General features: G+C 40.7%; 1 protein-coding gene across 1 annotated transcript in view; it reads right to left on the bottom strand.

Moving 5' to 3' along the window:
• vps53 (VPS53 subunit of GARP complex) overlaps positions 1-18566 on the bottom strand; it is a 226629-nt gene that overhangs the window by 32351 nt on the left and 175712 nt on the right. Inside the window, exon 19 of the mRNA XM_059655282.1 lies at positions 16858-16927. Coding sequence (XP_059511265.1) covers positions 16858-16927 — 70 coding nt within the window. The remainder of the gene's footprint in view (positions 1-16857; positions 16928-18566) is intronic.

Here is an 18566-nt window from a genome sequence, read left to right as displayed (position 1 = left end):
AATGTCTTATCGTGGGAGCAGATGCGGCGGAGGCGGAGGAATTGGGAATAGGGGATGGAATTTTTGCAGGAGGGTGGGTGGGAGGAGGTGTATACTAGGTAGCTGTGGGAGTCGGTGGGCTTGAAATGGACATCAGTTACAAGCTGGTTGCCTGAGATGGAGACTGAGAGGTCCAGGAAGGTGAGGGATGTGCTGGAGATGGCCCAGGTGAACTGAAGGTTGGGGTGGAAGGTGTTGAAGTGAATGACCTGTTCGAGCTCCTCTGGGGAGCAAGAGGCGGCGCCGATACAGTCATCAATGTACCGGAGGAAGAGGTGGGGTTTGGGGCCTGTGTAGGTGCGGAAGACGGACTGTTCCACGTAACCTACAAAGAGGCAGGCATAGCTGGGGCCCATGCGGGTGCCCATGGCCACCCCCTTAGGTCTGTAGGAAGTGGGAAGTGGGAAGATCCCACTTTGTTATGTCTGATGGTGAAGAAAGGCACTATAGCAATGCAAGCCTTTTTTTAGAATGTCAAAACCTCCCCATACTTTAAATCTTAATTTACCAATGAGTTACATAGGTCTAAAATAACCTGCTACAAGACATATGATGGGGGGGGTCTGGGCCCGAGGCGTCAGCTTTTGTGCTCCTGGGGTGCTGCTGGGCCTGCTGTGTTCATCCAGCCTCACATTTTATTATCTTGGATTCTCCAGCATCTGCAGTTCCCATTATCACTGCTACAAGACATAGTTTAGTTCTACAGACCCCAAAGAACTGATGACATATGAATCTAGAGTTTCAAATGAGTTGTATCTGCAGTAGTCTGTTCCATCAATGGAGGGAGCTGTTGTGTCCACCTGTCATCAGAAACGAAACCTCCAATGGTCGGCTTGAAATGAGATAACATTGTTCATGTGGACATTGTAGTCTACCCTCCAATAGCTTAACCTTGCAACGTAAAACCCTGTTTATATTTACACATGATTCAACTGGACAGCTAGATTATTGGCTCTGACCATTTGATTTTTTTTCCTTCATTCATGGGATGAGGGCATTACTGGCTAGGCAGCATTTATTGCCCATCCCTAATCGTCCAGAGGGCAGTTCAGAGTAAACCACATTTACTGTGGGTCTGGAGTCACATATAGGTCAGACAAGGTAGGAATGGCAATTTCCTTCCTGAAGGATATTAGTGAGTCAGATGGGTTTTTCCCGAAAATCGACAATGGATTCACAGTCGTCAGTAGATTCTGAATGCCACACATTTATTGAATTCAAATTCCACTATCTGCTGTGGTGGGGTTCAAACCTGGGTCCCCAGAACTTTATCTGGGTCCTTGGATTAACAGTCCAGTGATAATACCACTAAGCCACTGCCTCCTGTTGCAGAAGGACAAGTTCAAATGGCTAAATTTTCTCATAGATTAATTTGAGTTCCGTTATTAAAAAAAGGTACATCCTGTAACATCAAACCAGTCAATCCTCAATTCTGTCATTTCATATCATCTCGTCATTCTTTCCAGAAACTCTGCTGGGAAGCCAATATTTTAATATGCTGTAAATATAAGTGTCTCGACAAAACATTAGATGATAATCTCCCTTAATCCTAAAGTGACCTTCACTGTCAGAACATAGTGTAGGTCAGTGGTAAACAACACTGAAGCCATGCCCTGGGAAAGCAAAGCCAGTTAGACTGGGGGTGACAGACAGCATTTAAATTGCTTTTAAAACAAGGTTTACACACAAGCGACACAGCCTTCAGCATCCTCCCAGAGCAGTAAGTTAAGCATGGCCGAGAGAAAAAGGGGATAAAAGTAAAATTCACAGACTTGCGTGAACACCAAAAGGAATGCTGGTAAGCAGACAGTTCAGTCTACTGAGACTGGTCATGAGGATGAAAAATTGTGGAGCTGGTGCATTCCGGTTCAGGTCAACTGGTGTTAGCTGGCCAAGAAGTTGACGCCAAATAAATGTGACACCAAGAGATAGTTTGCCTGCCAGACAATATTTGCCTCTGGCTGATAAGTGTACTTGACATTTCACAGGTTCAGTATAGAAAAACTTTATTTCTCTGGCTAGGACATTCTACACTGAAGTAATTGCATTAAATATTGTTCAGCATACCTTTCCTGTGCTAATTAATAATAATCTTTTATAAACAATTTGCCGAGACATGCCTGAAATTCTAGTGAATTATAGTATTTGAGTGCACGTACTAATTAAGCTTATATTTATTTTTCGTAAAACTAATTCTTTGTCATCAAGTCAATGTAAAGCAGTACAGTTAAATGCATGCTAGTTTAAAATGCATCCCATTTTAGAACTTTGATCTTCTTCACAGGTGTCAAACAAGTCTCCATACTTTAGAATGTGAACTGATCAGTTAAATTACTACAGTACCTATTTGGAGCATCAGTAAGCTAAGTAGTGCTAAGTACTGAGCTCAATTGCAATGCTTTTGAGACTGTTCTTCAAGTGCGTGCTGAGACTGCAGGCTTGGACATCGGTCATTTTAAATGCAAGTATTCGCATCCAATGAATACTACGGAGAGTAAAATTCAATAACAACGTAGTGATTCCAGTGCAGCAGTAACATGCACATCCAGTGCTACTGATACTTTGAGATTAACTGTTTGAAGATTAACATGATTACAACTTGCAGCCAACACTAACTGCATGGTGCAGCAGGGGACAAACCATTGAAAAAAGTGAACAGCATTTAAAGCTAGCCTTTATTACTCAAAGCTGGCTTGCACCTTTTGAAGGGGACACGCATTGTGGCTGCAGCAGGTATCAACGCAGAGCGCGGAAAGATAAAACAATGGCGTGGCATGGCAGAAAGAGAACTCCACAATATTCCAACGCTACTTGAGGACTTAATTGAAAAATGCAGAGTATAAGACATGGGCTCAATCCACCGGGGGCCAGGATGACCTCCAAGCTCATTCTTAGAAGGCAGTGGCACCACATAGTCATGGCAGCCATTGTTAGAAGCCAAGCACTAAGGACCTGAATGCACTGCTGCAAAAGGTTCAATGATGTCACGTGTGGGTAAGGTCCACAAATGTACTTTCAAATTCCATATCCCACCAACTACACCATTAACACCCAACACTGCTCAGAATATCACAGCATATCTCTCATCTATCAATGATCTCGCTAAATCATGGCTCAACCAACACTGACTGCTTCGCCTCATTCTCACATGCCTTGCTCTGCCACAAGCCTCATACCCACATTTCACAGCTTCCATACACCATGACAGCCACACCAATCAAGCAGATCAGACCAAACTCAGTGGTATGCTTCACCCTCCTTTGCAGGGCAAGGTGACACACAACTGGGGACAGCAGATGCTAACTAAAGGTAGACACATATGCTTACATTTCCTTAGCTCCACAGTAGAGGGGTGCTCACTACAACTGGAATAGTCAAGGCTATTGGCAGGGAAAGCACACCTGACTATTGGACTGACTCTTAATTTCAATCCCTCCAGTGACTTCCCATTGCAATAATTTTATATCTTACCTGATTAGTACTTTCCTTTTGTCATATTAAAACACTAACTCTTTTGAAAGCAGATGATCTGTTCCATATGACTAACGCTGCTTCACTAAAACATTACACTGTCTTTAATTGTACTGAGACCCTTCCATCAGGGCTTGCAAATAAAAAAACAGCTTCTTGGTAGCAAATTGAAGGTTGTAAATGCTGTTCACGAGAGATATCCCTTACCTCAATCTTATCAAAATGAGTGCTCTTGACGTGTTGCCTTGCGTTGCTGTCCACTCTGCTTCTCCAAAGGAGTCTCATTTGATTGCTATTGCTCATCTTACACAGAGTTTAGCTGGCCATGGCCCTGGTGTGTTGATCTCCTGAGAAGTCTCTATGGTTCCATCCCAATCCCACTCTACTCATCATAAAGTCCCTTGACTGAGCTTTTTCTCCCGAAAACAAAAAGAGAAATTGTCCAGAGATAGTAGGAACTGCTGAAGAAGGGTCACGGTCCGAAATGTCAGCTTTCCTGCTCCTCTGATGCTGCTTGGCCTGCTGTGTTCATCCAGCTCTAACACCTTGTTATCGAAGAGAAATTGACCAACTGCTTTTGAAGTTTTTGGTAATCTGGCGTGCATGACTAGATCTACACTCTAAATCCGTTCTTCTCAAACCTTTTACTAGCATGGCGCTAATTCAAGGCTTGAGAATAGTGTGTATAAAACATATATTGGGCATTTGCAAGCAGGAAGATTGACAGCCTGGGAAAATAGGGGTGTGTCTATTATTGCAAGATTGCAGTTGTTATACTGTAATTTTTAAAAAGTACACATTTCACATTCTGCTACAACAAAATAAATGTCACAAGTATCTTACTCAAACTGTAGGTTTTTTATGCAGCTGGCTGAAACACTGCTATATTGTGTAAGAGACAAATTTTCAATTGTCCAACCTTATTAAAATACTACTCAGTCTGGAAGCTGCACATTATTACGCTGATGAGCTTACTCCTATAGTCAAACTACCTACTATAAGGAAAACAGAAGTTTTGCAATTATACAGTGCCTACACAACCTCAGTACAATGACAGCATTTTTGGAAGTCAAGCACTTTTGAAGTGTAAGCAGTATTGGTATGTAGGAAATGCAGCAACATCAGAGCAAGGCAAGTGTTCAGAAAAAAAGTGATGTAACAATAACGAGACAATATGTTTATTGGAGTTGGTTGAAGGGTTAATGCTTATCAACGACCAACTCCTCTGCTCTTCTGCATCTTTTACATCTGAGGGGGAAAATGGACACCCAGTTTAGCTTCTCAATGGAATCTTTCATTTTAATCTCAACAGCATCCCCAACAGTGCTGCATTGGGAGTGCTGTTGCAATTAAAATGAGAGATTTGGGGAAGCGATGGCCTAGTGGTATTATCACTAGGCTGTTAATCCAGAAACCCAGATAATGTCCTGGAGACGTGGGTTCGAATTCCGCCACGACAGATGGTGGAATTTGAATTCAATGATAACCATGAATCCATTGCCAATTGTCGGGAAAAACCCACCTGGTTCACTAATGTCCTTTAGGGAAGAAAGCTGTCATCCTTACCTGGTCTGGCCTCCATGCGACACAGAGCAATGTGATTGACTCTTAACTGCCCTCTGGGCAATTAGGGATGGGCAATAAACATTGGGCTAGTTAGTGACGCCCTCATCCCGTGAAAGAAGAAAAAAAAAAATCCCCTCAGTGCTGCACTAGGAATGTCAGCCTAGATATCATACTTATGTTTCTAGATTAAGACCTGAGCCACAAGCTTCTGACTTAGAGTCTGTACAACAGACTGAGCCAACATGAGCAGCAGGTGGCAAAAAAGGCAAGATTTTCACTTCTGTATTGGCAGTAATCATGAAGTAGCAGATTGTTTGCCCAATCTGACACGCTAACCAAACCTTATTTCTTTTGAAGAAACATTAAGGAGCTGCATAACAGTTGACTGAACTGCAATGGCGCTCTTATGTCCATGTATCTTTAACACTGTAGAGAAGGCTCTACAATATAAACTCCTAACATTTTGCATCTCCCAATTTGCAAAGAAGAGCCATATTGGACTTGATGCACTAACTATTTCCTTCTCCACAGAAGCTGCCCAAACCTCTGGATTTCTCCAGCACAATTTGGTTCTTATCACTGGAAACAGTTTTGTTTCCGTTTATATAAATGATTTGGACATGGACACAAAGAAATGATATGGGAATTTACTGAGGATACCAGATTAGACACTGGGGGGATATCTGAGGAATCATGCATGTGGTTGAGAAACAGAAAACCCTTTGTATAAGCACAAAGCTTAGAAATAGCAACTGCAGGAGGATATTCTAAGAAAAAATAGTAGAAGGAGGTATACTCTAAATTCTGAAGTCATGAATGCAGATATACACATCTTTCATGATGGAAGAAATGATTGAAAAGTGTAATTTAAAACTACAAATATTATTCAATACAGTATGTAAATCAGCCATGTTGAATTCAATAAAACATAAGGCTACAGTAAGAATACTGTATGAATTTCATTATAGGAAAGATAGTGGTGCCATGAAAAGGGTGCAACAAAGATTCACTGGAATAATAGTATGAATAAGATATTACAGTTATGACAAAAGTTAAGAACTTTCAAGATTCTTAGGGGATTTGACTGGGTGGGTGCAAAAGGTTGTTTCCCCTTATAGGACAGTCTAGTACCAGACGGCAGAATCTGAAAGTAAGGGGGTAGCCATTTAAGACAGCGATGACAAGGAATTTCAATCAGTCCATGGAATTCTTCACCACACGGAAGCCTGCAGAGGCTGGGTCATTAAGTATATAACAGCAGCGACTTTTACTTAGTAAAGGAATCAAGGATTATCTGGCTAAAGCAGGAAAGGGGAATTGAGGATTATCAGGTTAGCCATGATCTTATTGAATATTGGAGCAGACCTGTTTGCAGACGTACGCCTACAACCTACATCAAATAGTCTTGTAAAATATCAGGTTTTTCAGTTGGAATGGAAAAGAGCAAGGTTTTCTTTTCTTAAATATAGAAGTTTGCAAAATTAGAATCTTAGAGTCAGAGTTTAACAGCACTGAAAGGGCTCCTTTGGGTCATCATACCACACCAACATCAAATATCTATCAATTTGAATAATTGAAGAGTTTTTAAGGAGTAACACTACTCCAAATTAGTAACATGGAGGAGTAAGCACAAGATCACAAAAAGAAATGAAGCTAGTGGTAATATTTTCCACATAAAGAGGTTATTGGAGTAGGGAGAGTTCACAAAGTACAAAAGCAAAATAGTGCAGATGCTGAGAGAAAACTAAAACAAAAAAAATTCCTGGAAACACTCAGCAATTCCAGCAGCATGTGTGGACAAAGCTGCAGATTTAGTATTTGAGAACTGTGAAATTTTATCAGAAAATGCACCTTGAGTGTAACTGCTCACTCCACTGATGATGCCAGACCAACCAAGTGCTTCCACAGTTTATGTTATTATTTCAGTATATAGTTTGGAAGCCAGGTCCACAAAATTATTTAAAAGGGTAATGGATTACTATTTGAAAAAAGTACAAAACGCACATAGGGAAAGCACAATGAAATGGATCAGGAGAGGTTTTCTGTGGAAGTGCAACATGTGTGCTTGCTCTGTTCTGCATTTTAATTACAATATTTTCAGAGTTATTACTTCACAAACACTTTTAAATCTCTGCCAAGTAATCTATCCATAGAATCTCGCAATTGTTAAGTTGTTGCTAAGTTTGCATGCTTACAGGCTAAGTATTCACCTTATAATTCTGCACACCGTCTGCTAAAAATTACCTAAAGGAAACAGGTTTAAGATCAAAGTTGGAGAATGGCTAAAAACAGGTTGTGGGAAATTAGCCTTATATCTTTGAACCATAGTGTGATTGATAGCTTTATTTAATTGTTAAAGATTTCTTTTCATGTTCTTGGTCTCAGAAGTTACAGTACAGGGGAGGGGGGGGAATGGTTAATTACCTATGCAGAGATATTAACTTGGCAGCTTTTTGCCAATACGGTCATCCTTTCTATTTTGCATAGACGTGGGCACCCAATGACTCTGGCGAGTGTTCAATCTCCAAAAAAACCTTTCAACTGGACCTGAGGCACAACTTTTTCATGCAGATGGTATTGTGTGTATGGAACGAGCTGCCAGGGGAAGTAGAGGAAGGTGGTACAATTACAACTTTTAAAAGACATCTGGATGGGTACATGATTAGGAAGTGTTTAGAGGGATGTGGACCAATTGTTGACAAACAGGACTAGATTAATTTAGGATATCTGGCCAGCATGGATGAATTGGACAGAACTGTCTGTTTCCATGCTGTACAACTCCAAGCTGATCTAATGATCACTACTATTGGAGTCAGAGGGTCATTGAGATGTACAGCACAAAAACAGAACATTTGGTCGAACTCATCCATGCTGGCCAGATATCCTAAATTAATCTAGTTCCGTCTGTCAGCAATTGGTCCACATCCCTCAAAACCCTTCTAATTCATACACCCAGCCAGATGCCTTTTAAATGTTGTAATTGTTTCCGCCTCAACCGCTTCCTCTGGCAGCTCATTCCATATGCATCACCCTCTTCACAAAAATGTTGCCCCTTAGGTCTCTTAAATTTTCCCCCTCTCACCTTAAACATACGCCCTCAAGTTTTGGACTTCCCTACCCCAAGAAAAGGACCCTGGCTACTTACCCAATTGTGTAAGCCGCTATAAGGTCACCGCTTGGCCTCCCACACTCCAGGGAAAATAGCCCTAACCTATTCAGCCTCTCCCTATAGCTCAAACCCTCCAACCCTGGTAACACCCTTTTAAATCTTTTCTGAACCCTTTCAAATTTCACAACATCCTTCCCATAGCAGGGAAACCAGAATTGCAAACAGTATTCCAATAGTGGGCTAACCAACGTACAGCTGCAGCATGACCTCCCAACTCCTATATTCAATGCATTGACAAATAAAGGCAAGCATACCAAACATACCATTCACTATCCTAGCTAACTGCGACTCCACTTTCAAGGAACTATGAACCTGCACTCCAAGATCTCTATGTTCAACAACATTCCCCAGGACCTTACCATGAAGTGAGTAAGTCCTGCCCTGATTTGCCTTTCCAAAATGCAGCACCTCACATTTATCTAAATTAAACTCCATCAGCACCCCCTCGGCCCATTTGCGCATCTGATCAAGCTCCCGCTATACACAGAGGTAACCTTCTTCACTGTCCACTACACCCCAATTTTGGTGTCACCTGCGAACTGCATAATAAAGTGCATTAATGAAGAATTTTGTTTCGTTCTTTTGTGGGCTGGAGAATTCTAAGTCAATTAACTTAGAAACCTACTGACAGCTCTTTCCCATCTATATCTACAGCCGAGTAAAGGCTAATGAAAGATAGTGAATGATTTGGAGGGTAACTTGTGGGTGCTGGTATTCCCATGTATCTGCTGCCTTTATCCTTCCAGCTGGTAGTGGTCATCAGGTTTAGAAAGTATTATCTAAGGAATCATGGAGAATTGTGCATTGCATCTTGTCTATAATACACACTACTACTTCAGAGCATCAATGGTGTAGGCAACAAATATCTGTGGATGTGGCTGCAATAAAAAGGGCTGCTTTCTCTTGGGTGGTGTTAAGCTTCTCAAGTGTTATTGGAACTGCACTCATCCAGGCAAGTGAGGAGTATTTTAATCACACTCCTGACTTGTATTGTACAAATGATGAACAGACTTTGAGGGATTCAGAAGCAAATTACTTTTTGCAGGATTCCTAGTCTCCGACCTGCTTTTGTCTATAGTATTTATATGGCGAGTCCAGTTCAGGTTCTGATCAATAGTTACCCACAGGAAGTTGATTATGGGAGATTCAGCAAAAGTACTGCCATTGAATGTCAAGGGGTGATGGTTGGATTCTGTCTTGTTGGAGATGGTCATCATCTGGCACTGGAATAGCACAAACATTGCTTGCCAATTATCAGTCCAACCCTGGATATAATCTGAATCTTGCCGCATTTAGACATTCAGTATCTGAGGATTCTAAATTGAATAAAATTCCACCAGTAGACATAACTCCAATATTTTTTATATTGAAAAAGCAGCAACGCATCAGAAAATACAAGATAATTTCTTCACACTTTTGGTGTTTCTTTTAAGGCATTTATTTAATATCCCAGCCACAAAATTGAAGAGTTTATATGTTTTAGAGACAGATCATTTATTCCATTCAAAGTTTTTCCTCTTCAGTTGAATAGCAGTTCCATCACTGGTACCTTATCTATGTGACCATCCTACTGACTGATCTTGATCATTAGGTATTCTGCAGGATGAGCTACTGGATATTATTTTGGAATGAGACCCTGATGGACTTTCACCTCCTCAGAAATGGAATGCAGAGAACAACTGTAGCGGCTCCATGATTGACATAATTGAGATTATGTATTGAGTTTGTACAGAACATCAGTGAGGACTCTTCTGAAATACCGTGCCCAGTTCTGGTCACCCTGTTAAGGCTATTAAGCTGGAGAGGGTTCAGAAGAGATTTACCAGGATTTTTGAGTTATACACAAAGGCTGGTTAGGCTGGGACTATTTTCACTGGAGCTTAGGCGGTTGAGGTGACCAAATAGAAGTTCATAAAATCACAAGAGGTAAAAAAAAATAATGCTAGCTGTCTTTTCCCTAGCATGGGGGTTTCAAGACAAGAGGGTATAATTTTAAGGTGAGGAGAGAGAGATTTAAAAGAGATAAGAGGGGATTTTTTTTTAAAACTGAAAGTGTGGTTCACCTGTGGAATGAGTTTCCTGAGGAAGTGGTGAATGTGGGTACAATTACAATGTTTAAAAAACATTTGGATAAATACATGAATAGGAAAGGTTTGGAGGGATATGGGCCAGAAGCAGGCAGAGGGGACCAGTTTAGTTGGGATTAAGTTCAGCGTAGACTGCTTGGACCGAAGGGTCTGTTTCTGTGCTGTATGACTCTATAAATCTATAACTTGATATTGATTTGAGTTTGAAACCGGGATCTTCTAATCTGTGGAGCTGTGCCATAAATGACTGATCAATGGTTTTCGTGATAAGATTACATCAAAAGCATGAATTTTTAGCCTCTATAGGATTAGGCTTTGAAAGGTGGTAAGTGTGAACAGTGATATACAACTCCATATGCGCTGCTGTTTTAAATAAATAAAAAACTATTTAAACAGAAGATGATCAGACTTCCAATTTTCAGAGATACTGCAAATTTCAAACTTCAAACTTACAGCAGTGTGAAATTGCGTTTTAGTATCAGTGGCTCATGAAATTAAATTGACAGGATCGTAACAACGTAGTCAGAATTCTCCTCTATAAAAACACTAGGAGCTGTCCCTAAACAGCTGTGGCCAGCGTTAACAGCTGAGCTGTTGAAAGCCAATCCCTCTATCGTACTATTCACACAAAGAATGTTGCAGTTACAAGCAAACAGAGAGACCTACAGATATGCAATGCTCTGAAGGAATAAACAGCTGCATCCACAGTCAGCACGGCTTTGTGCGAGGGAAACAGCGTCTCAAACTTGACTGAATTTTTTGAGGAAGTAACCAAAAAGATTGAGGAGGGTAGAGCAGTAGATGTCATTAGCATAGACTTTAGTAAAGCCTTTGACCGGGTTCCGCATGGTAAACTAATTAATAAAGTTAGAATACATGCAGTTCAGGGAAAGCTTGCCAATTACAGACAAAATTGGCTTAATGGTAGGAGACAGAGGGTGGTGGAGGATTTTTTTTAGACTGAAGGCCTGTCATCAGCAGTCTTCCACTGTGATCGGTACTGGGGCTACTTTTGTTTGTCATTTACATAAATGATGTGTAGGAGCATTTAGGAGATATGGTTACCAGGTCTGGGGTGACACCAAAATTGGTGATATCACAGAAAGTGAAGGTTATCCAAGATTACAAAGAGATCTTGATCAATTGGGTCAATGGGCTGATGAGTGGCAAATGGAATTTAATTTGTATAAATGCAAGCTATCACATTTTGGCAATACAAATAAGGGCAGGCCTTATACAATTAATGGTAGGGTCCTAGGCAGTGTTGTAGAACAGAGAGACCTAGGGGTTCAGGTAAGTACTTCTTTGAAATTTGAATCACGGGTAGACAGGGTGGTGTTAGAAGGCATTTAGCACACTTACTTTCATTGCTTAGACCTTTCATATTGGAGTTGGGATGTCATGGCGAGATTGTACAGGATGCTGGTGAGGCCTCTTCTACAGCACTGTGTACTGTTCTGGTTGCCCTGCTATAAGAAGGATACTATTAAATTGGAGAGAGTTCAGAAAGGATTTACCAGGATGTTGCTAGGAATGGAAGATTTGAGTAATATGGATAAACTGGGAATGTTTTCACTGGAGCATAGGTGGTTGAGGTATGACCTTATAGAGGTTTATAACATCATGACGGCATACATAAGTTGAATGGCAAGGGTCTTTTTCTGAGGGTAGGGTAGTTTCAAAACTAGGGGGCACATGTTGAAGGTGATAGGAGAAGGATTTAAAAAGGACATATGGGGCAACTTTTTTTTTATAAAACAGTATGGTTTGTATGAGGAATGAACTTCCAGAGGAAGTGGTGGATGCATGTACAATTACAAAATTTAAACGACATCTGGATAAGTACACGAATAGATTTACTGTTGTCACATGTACTGAGATACAGTGAAGTGTTGTTTTGTGTGCTACACAGCAGATCGTATCACACAAAGTGCATCAGGTTAGCAGAACAGAGTACAGAATAGTGTTACAGCTGCAGAGAGACAGATCAGAATTAACATTTGAGGGGTCCATAATAACAGCCGGGAAAAAGCTGTTCTTAAATCTATTCGTACAACTATTCAAGCTTTTCCATCTTCCTTCTGATGGAAGAAGGTGGAAGAGAATATAACTGGAGTGGGAGGAGACTTTAATTATGTCAGTTGCTTTCCTGAGGCAGTGAGAAGTATAGATGGAGTCAATGAGTGGAAGGCTGGTTTGTGTAGTTGTCTGGGTTGCGTTCACAACTCTGGTTTTTTGCGGTCTTAGGAAGAGCAGTTGCCATATCACGCTACGATGCATCCAGATAGGATGCTTTTCATGGCAAATCTATAACCATTGATGAGCGTCCTTAAGGACATGCCAAATTTCCTTAGCTTGCTGAAGTAGAAGAGATTTTGTTGTGCTTTCTTGACTGTCACGTCAACGTGGGTGGGCCAGGACAGATTGTTGGTGATCATCACTCCCAGGAACCTGATGCTCTGGACCATCTCCACCTCGGCACCATTGATACAGACAGGGTGTGCCTTCCACTCCACCTCCTGACGTCAATGACAATCTCCTTCGCTTTGCTGACTTTGATGGAGAGATTGCTGTCTTTACACCATGCTGCTAAGTATTCGATTTGTTTCCTGTATTCTGACTCATTTCTGTTTGAGATCCAATCTGCAATGGCGATACTGTCAACAAACTTGTAAATGGAGTTGGGGCAGAATTTGGCCACACAGTCGTGAGTGTGTAAGGAGTAATAGTAGGGAGCTGAGTACACAGCCCAGCAGGGCACCAGCGTTGAGGACTATTGTGGAGGCAGCGTTGTCGCCTATCCTTACTGATTGTGGTTTATGGGTCAGCAAGTTGAGGATCCAGTTACAGAAGGGGCAGCTGAGACCTATGTCTTGGAGTTTAGAGATGAGCTGTTTGGAATTATGGTGTTGAAGGTAGAACTTTGGTCAATAAGTAGGAGCCTGATGTCGGTTTCCTTGTTATCTAGATGTTCCAGGGAGAAGAATAAGGCTAGTGAGATGGTGCCTGCTATGGGCTTGTTGTGCTAGAAGTCAAACTGTTAAGGATCAAGGTGATTCGGTAGGCCGGAGTTAACATGAGCCATGACTAACCTCAGAGCATTTCATAATTATGGAGGCCACAGCCACCAAACAATAGTCATTGAGGCATACAGCATGATTTTTCTTGGGCAGTGGGATAATGGTGATCTTCTTGAAGCAGGTGGGAACTTCAGATCATAGTAAGGAGAAGACAAAGATGTCTGCGTATACTCCCACCCGCTGGTCCACACAGGATCTGAATGCACGGCTGCGGATGCCAGCTGGGCCAGTCACCTTCCAGGGGCTCACTCTCAAGAAGGACGATCTAACACCTGTGACAGTGACCACAGATACAGGTGCATCTGAGGCTGTTGGGACAGGTGACATCATTTCACCAACCTTCTGTTCAAAGCGAGAGTAGAGTTCGTTGGGTAGGGGTGTACAGTTGCCTGCACTTCCGTTCGACTTCACTTTATAGCCCATTATTTTAGATAAGCTTTGCCCTAGTTGTCTAGGCAATTAATCTGGGTCTCAAGCTTAGTTTGACACTGCCTCTTGGCATCGCTGAAGGCCTTACTGAGGTCATACCTGGATTTCCTGTATAGGTTAGGGCTGCCCAACCTGTACATCTCAAACTTGGACTTCAATAGCAGGTAGTTCTCCATGTTACTCCTAGATCATCCGTGGTTTCTGGTTGGGGAACATTCAGATCAACTTCTTCAACAGTCTTCTATGTACTTACTAATGAAGTCCATGACCGTAGAGGCATATTTGTTTAGGTTGACTTCTTAACTATGGGCCAGTCCACTGACTCTAAGCAGTCCTGTAGAAGCCCTTCCATTGTCTCAGACCAACAGTGAATTACTGTACTGGGTCCTCACACTTCAATTTCTGCTTGTAAGTGGGGAGGTGGAGCACAGCATTGTGATCTATTTTCTAAAATGCAAACAGGGGAAATGGGAAAGATTTGGAGGGATATGGGCCAAATGCAGGCAAATGGGATTAGTACAGCTTGGGAACATAGTCAGCGTGGACTGGTTGGGATGAAGGAAGGGTCTGTTTCCATGCTGTATGATTCTAGTCTGTGGGTAGATCTCAAAAATAGTCAAACATTTATTGGTCAATTTATTTCTGAATGATTAGCTGAAATTACTGGAGATGAATTTTGCAAATTAGGAGGAAGCATATATTAGAAAAATTCAAACTGAATAATAATAGAACTTGTATGATTAACTTTTAGATGCTTGGTTACCCAGACAAATCACGTATGTTGTACTACTCCTCACATATGTGGTGCATTATGCAGCTGGGATATTTTAAAAATGAATAAGGGTTCAGGTGCATAATTCTTTGAAGTTTGCATCACATATAGACATGGTCGTTCAAAAGGTGTTTGGCATGCTTGCCTTCATTACCCATTCCTTTGAATATATAGGAGTTGGTAAGTCATGTTGAGGTTGTACAGGACATTGCTGTAGCATCTTCTGGAATACAGTACTGATCAACCCGTTTGTAGGAAGGATATGATGAAGCTGGAGAGGGTTCAGAAGAGATTTACCAGGATGTTGCTGGTTATGGAAGATTTGAGTTATAAAGAAAGGCTGGATAGGTTGAGACTTTTTCCACTGGAGTGTAGGAAGTTGAGAGGCGACCTGATAAGAGTTTATGAAATAATAAGTATAGAAAGAGATAATGGCAGTTGTCTTTTCCCTAGGATAGGCGATTTCAAGCCTACTGGGCATACTTTTAAAGGTGACAGGAGAAAGATTTAAAAAGACATGAGGGGCAATTTTTTTTTTTTTTTACACAGAGGGTGGTTTGTGTGTGTAATGAACTTCCTTGAGTAGTAGTGGATGTGGTTACAAATACGCGTAAAAGACATTTGGATAAGTTCATGAATAAAAAGGAGGGTTTGGAGGGATACAGCCAGGACCAGGCAGGTAGGACTAGGTTAGTTTCTGATTACACTCAGCACAGGCTGGTTGGACCGATGGGTCTATTTCCATGCCTTATGATTCTATGACTCTGTGCCCTGAAACTCAGGAATATAATAAGCAAATCAAGGAACTTCACAGAGATGAATAAAATATATTTCATTTGTGCCCTTTGAAACACATCTGAGGCCACAAACTTTTATCCTTCTATTGGTTGAATTGGAATCTATGTCTAACAATTAAGAAAATGAAAACAAGAAGCTCCTCTGAATAGTTGTATTTATGAGCAAAAACTAACACATATTTGACTTTGAGAACTCAAATTTGCTGGAATGTTACAAAATGCAGCTGCAACGCCTTTACAGCAACCCACACTAAATGCATAGTAAAGATGACAGCAGCATGACTGACCTTATCTCCCATTCTCAATGCATGAGAAGGCATGTTTACGTGCTGCATTTCTACATAACACTGAACACTATGATCCTGAGCAGTTACATAACAGAAACCATCGACACTGATCGTCCACACAGTTAATTTTATACACTTCATTTCTGCACAGTACTCTGATTATTACAAATGTGCAGTATCAGTATTGACAGTCACATGGCAGGTCAATTTTGGAATTTTTCCCAATAGAGTGCAGTATTTCCGAAGAATTTTTTTGGAATTTTTTCAGAGGACGAGGAGTCATTGGCTACTTCGGCATTCACTGCCCATCCCAAATGCCAAGACGGCAGTTAAAAGTCAACCATATCACTTTGGGTCTGGAGTAACATCTAGGTCAGACCATATAAGGATGGTGCTTTCCCTTCTCAAAAGGATATTAGTGAACCAGATGGGTTTTTCCAAACATTGGCAATGGATTCACAGTCATCATTAGACTCTTCATTCCAGGGTTTTTTTAAAAAAAAACAATTATTCTTAATAACAAGTTTACCACATGGCTAATCATTGTGATGGCTCTTATATTGTCATTATATTTAAAAAATAGGAGCCAATTAATATGTGAAAATATATTCCAGGATGCAAAACAACATTAAGAGTGGCAATTATACATCAAGTAACATATGCATTGATATATCAGTTTACCAACTCCATGGAGAGATTCAAGCAATGTACTCCATAAATCTTGAGCACTTTGAATCATGTGTACTATTTATAACTTATGGAAAAGGTAAAAACATATCAGATGCATTTTATAATATTGTCAATTTATGCTAATTAAGTTAGGAAAATATACTTTCAATTGTAGGACCAATATTTGCATCACAAAAATGGTCAATTGGAAATGAGAAACAGGTCCACTCTTAATTGGAGTTTCTAACAGATACAACTGTGTGGTGTCAATGAAGTTGCTGAACCCAGCTGCCCCAGTCAAGATCATTCAATGAATGTCATCCAATTACAACAGGCAACTTCACGTTCTAGTTGGTAGTGCAGCACTGCAAGCTACCCAACAAAATGCAGAATAAATGTCTGAAACTAGCTGGACATAACTAAATATTGCATCAAGCAACCAGCTTATTTTACTAAAACAGTTTATTCCATGGAGACATTAGAAATCTTACCTGTTCCGCTCCCACCATACTGATTGGCTTGCACTTGAAGAGGTGGTTGATGAACTTGGGTATGAAGGAGCTGCATAATTTACAAAAAATAACAACCACATATTACACGCTGAAGCAGAAAGGCTTAACAAAAATAACTACTTCACTTTTGGAACAGATGAAATTCATTTGGGGATTGAACAATTTTGCAGGGCTACGTTGCAATAAAGTAGCAAAGATGCAGGTTCACACCAAAGATGACCATGTGGCTGAGGTCATAATCTCAGCCACACTGCCTAACCCTAACTACACTCGCAGAGTTTGGTCAAGTACTGGCCCACACCTACCGTCCCAGTTGTGCAACCATCTGTTGAATACAGAAGCTCCGATACCAGAGTTACTACATTAATATTTAATTTTCAAAATAGTTGAAGTATAGATGAAGACCTCAAATTCCAGGAAAGTGGAAGATAACCATCATGTCACAGTTAAGCTGACGCAAAAATAACAATGCAAATAAATGAAAGGTCAGACCTGAACTGTTAAATCTGTCTGAAAATGTTGCCAAACTTGTTGAGTATTTCTGGATTTTCTGGTTTTCGATCTTTTTCTAGGAGAGTCATTCAGTTTGGTTATTAACAAGTGTTCACTTAGACTGGCCTGTGCTGTTCCAGCTTGAATCAGGTGACCTTGCAGGGCCAATAATAATCTGTATCTTTAGCCCCAGAATGCAATAGATTCTAATTGTTGACTATTAACTTGAACTGCACAATGGAACCACTCCTGGAATCAACCAAGGCAATTTTAAATATGCTTAAAGATGTAGCAAAATAATCCATACTAAACTTGGAAGAACTGTAAATCAGTCAGCTTTCTGCACAGTAGAGTCATAAATCTTTAGGACAGAAAAAACAGAAAAAAGACTCAAAATTTTTGAGGTAAGGGACCAGCTTGGATTAATGGCTGTAGCAGTAGGAAGGCATCAGCTGCTATTCCGTTGTTGCAAGATTCAATGGAAACAAAAACCCATCAATTTCACCATTTCAGAATACGAAAGAAAGTTGATTATTTCTTCACATATTTACTTTTACTGCTATAAATTGCAGCACGCTAACAGATCTGGCATATTATACACCACCACTTTTCTGGCACAGAAAATCAGATTTTTGCATTTACTCGGCATATAGGTTAGCATCCTCTCTACCCCACTTCAGCTACAATGTGCTTTACTTGATTTATTAGGGGTCAGCCTCAATTTCTGTCCCATTACCTACTGGTACCTTATGACTGGGCACAAGGGGTCAAACAGGCAACATGGATGTGTCATGAAAATGCGTGGGAGTTAAAGTCACGCCAATCTTTGCAGCAAAAGCTAGTGCAGTTTCAAAATTGAGGTCACCCACACCAGCAGTTCAATTTTATATTCAGTTTTAGAGGGGTTGACACCTGTTTCTGGAGGGATATTTTGCAGCATCAATGGTCAACTCTCACAGTATCAACTATATTGACATCTATGATACATGTACAGAAGTGGTTTAAGAGCAACAGGCCATTACAACAAAAACATGTCTTATTAAGATGACCCAAATTGGAGTGTAAGGGAAGACCTAGAGAAAATATATGGAATAAGTTTAGACAGATCTCTTTGTTAGCACATAGTTTGATGGATCCTTAGTTATCAAGAATAAAATTAATTCCTTGCTTAACACATTTTCCAGAGAAGAGACATA

This window comes from Stegostoma tigrinum, chromosome 27 (genome assembly GCF_030684315.1).
Source record: "Stegostoma tigrinum isolate sSteTig4 chromosome 27, sSteTig4.hap1, whole genome shotgun sequence".
Taxonomy (NCBI): domain Eukaryota; kingdom Metazoa; phylum Chordata; class Chondrichthyes; order Orectolobiformes; family Stegostomatidae; genus Stegostoma; species Stegostoma tigrinum.
The sequence above is the reverse complement of the archived record's forward strand: the minus strand, read 5'-3'. Positions and strand labels throughout refer to the sequence as shown.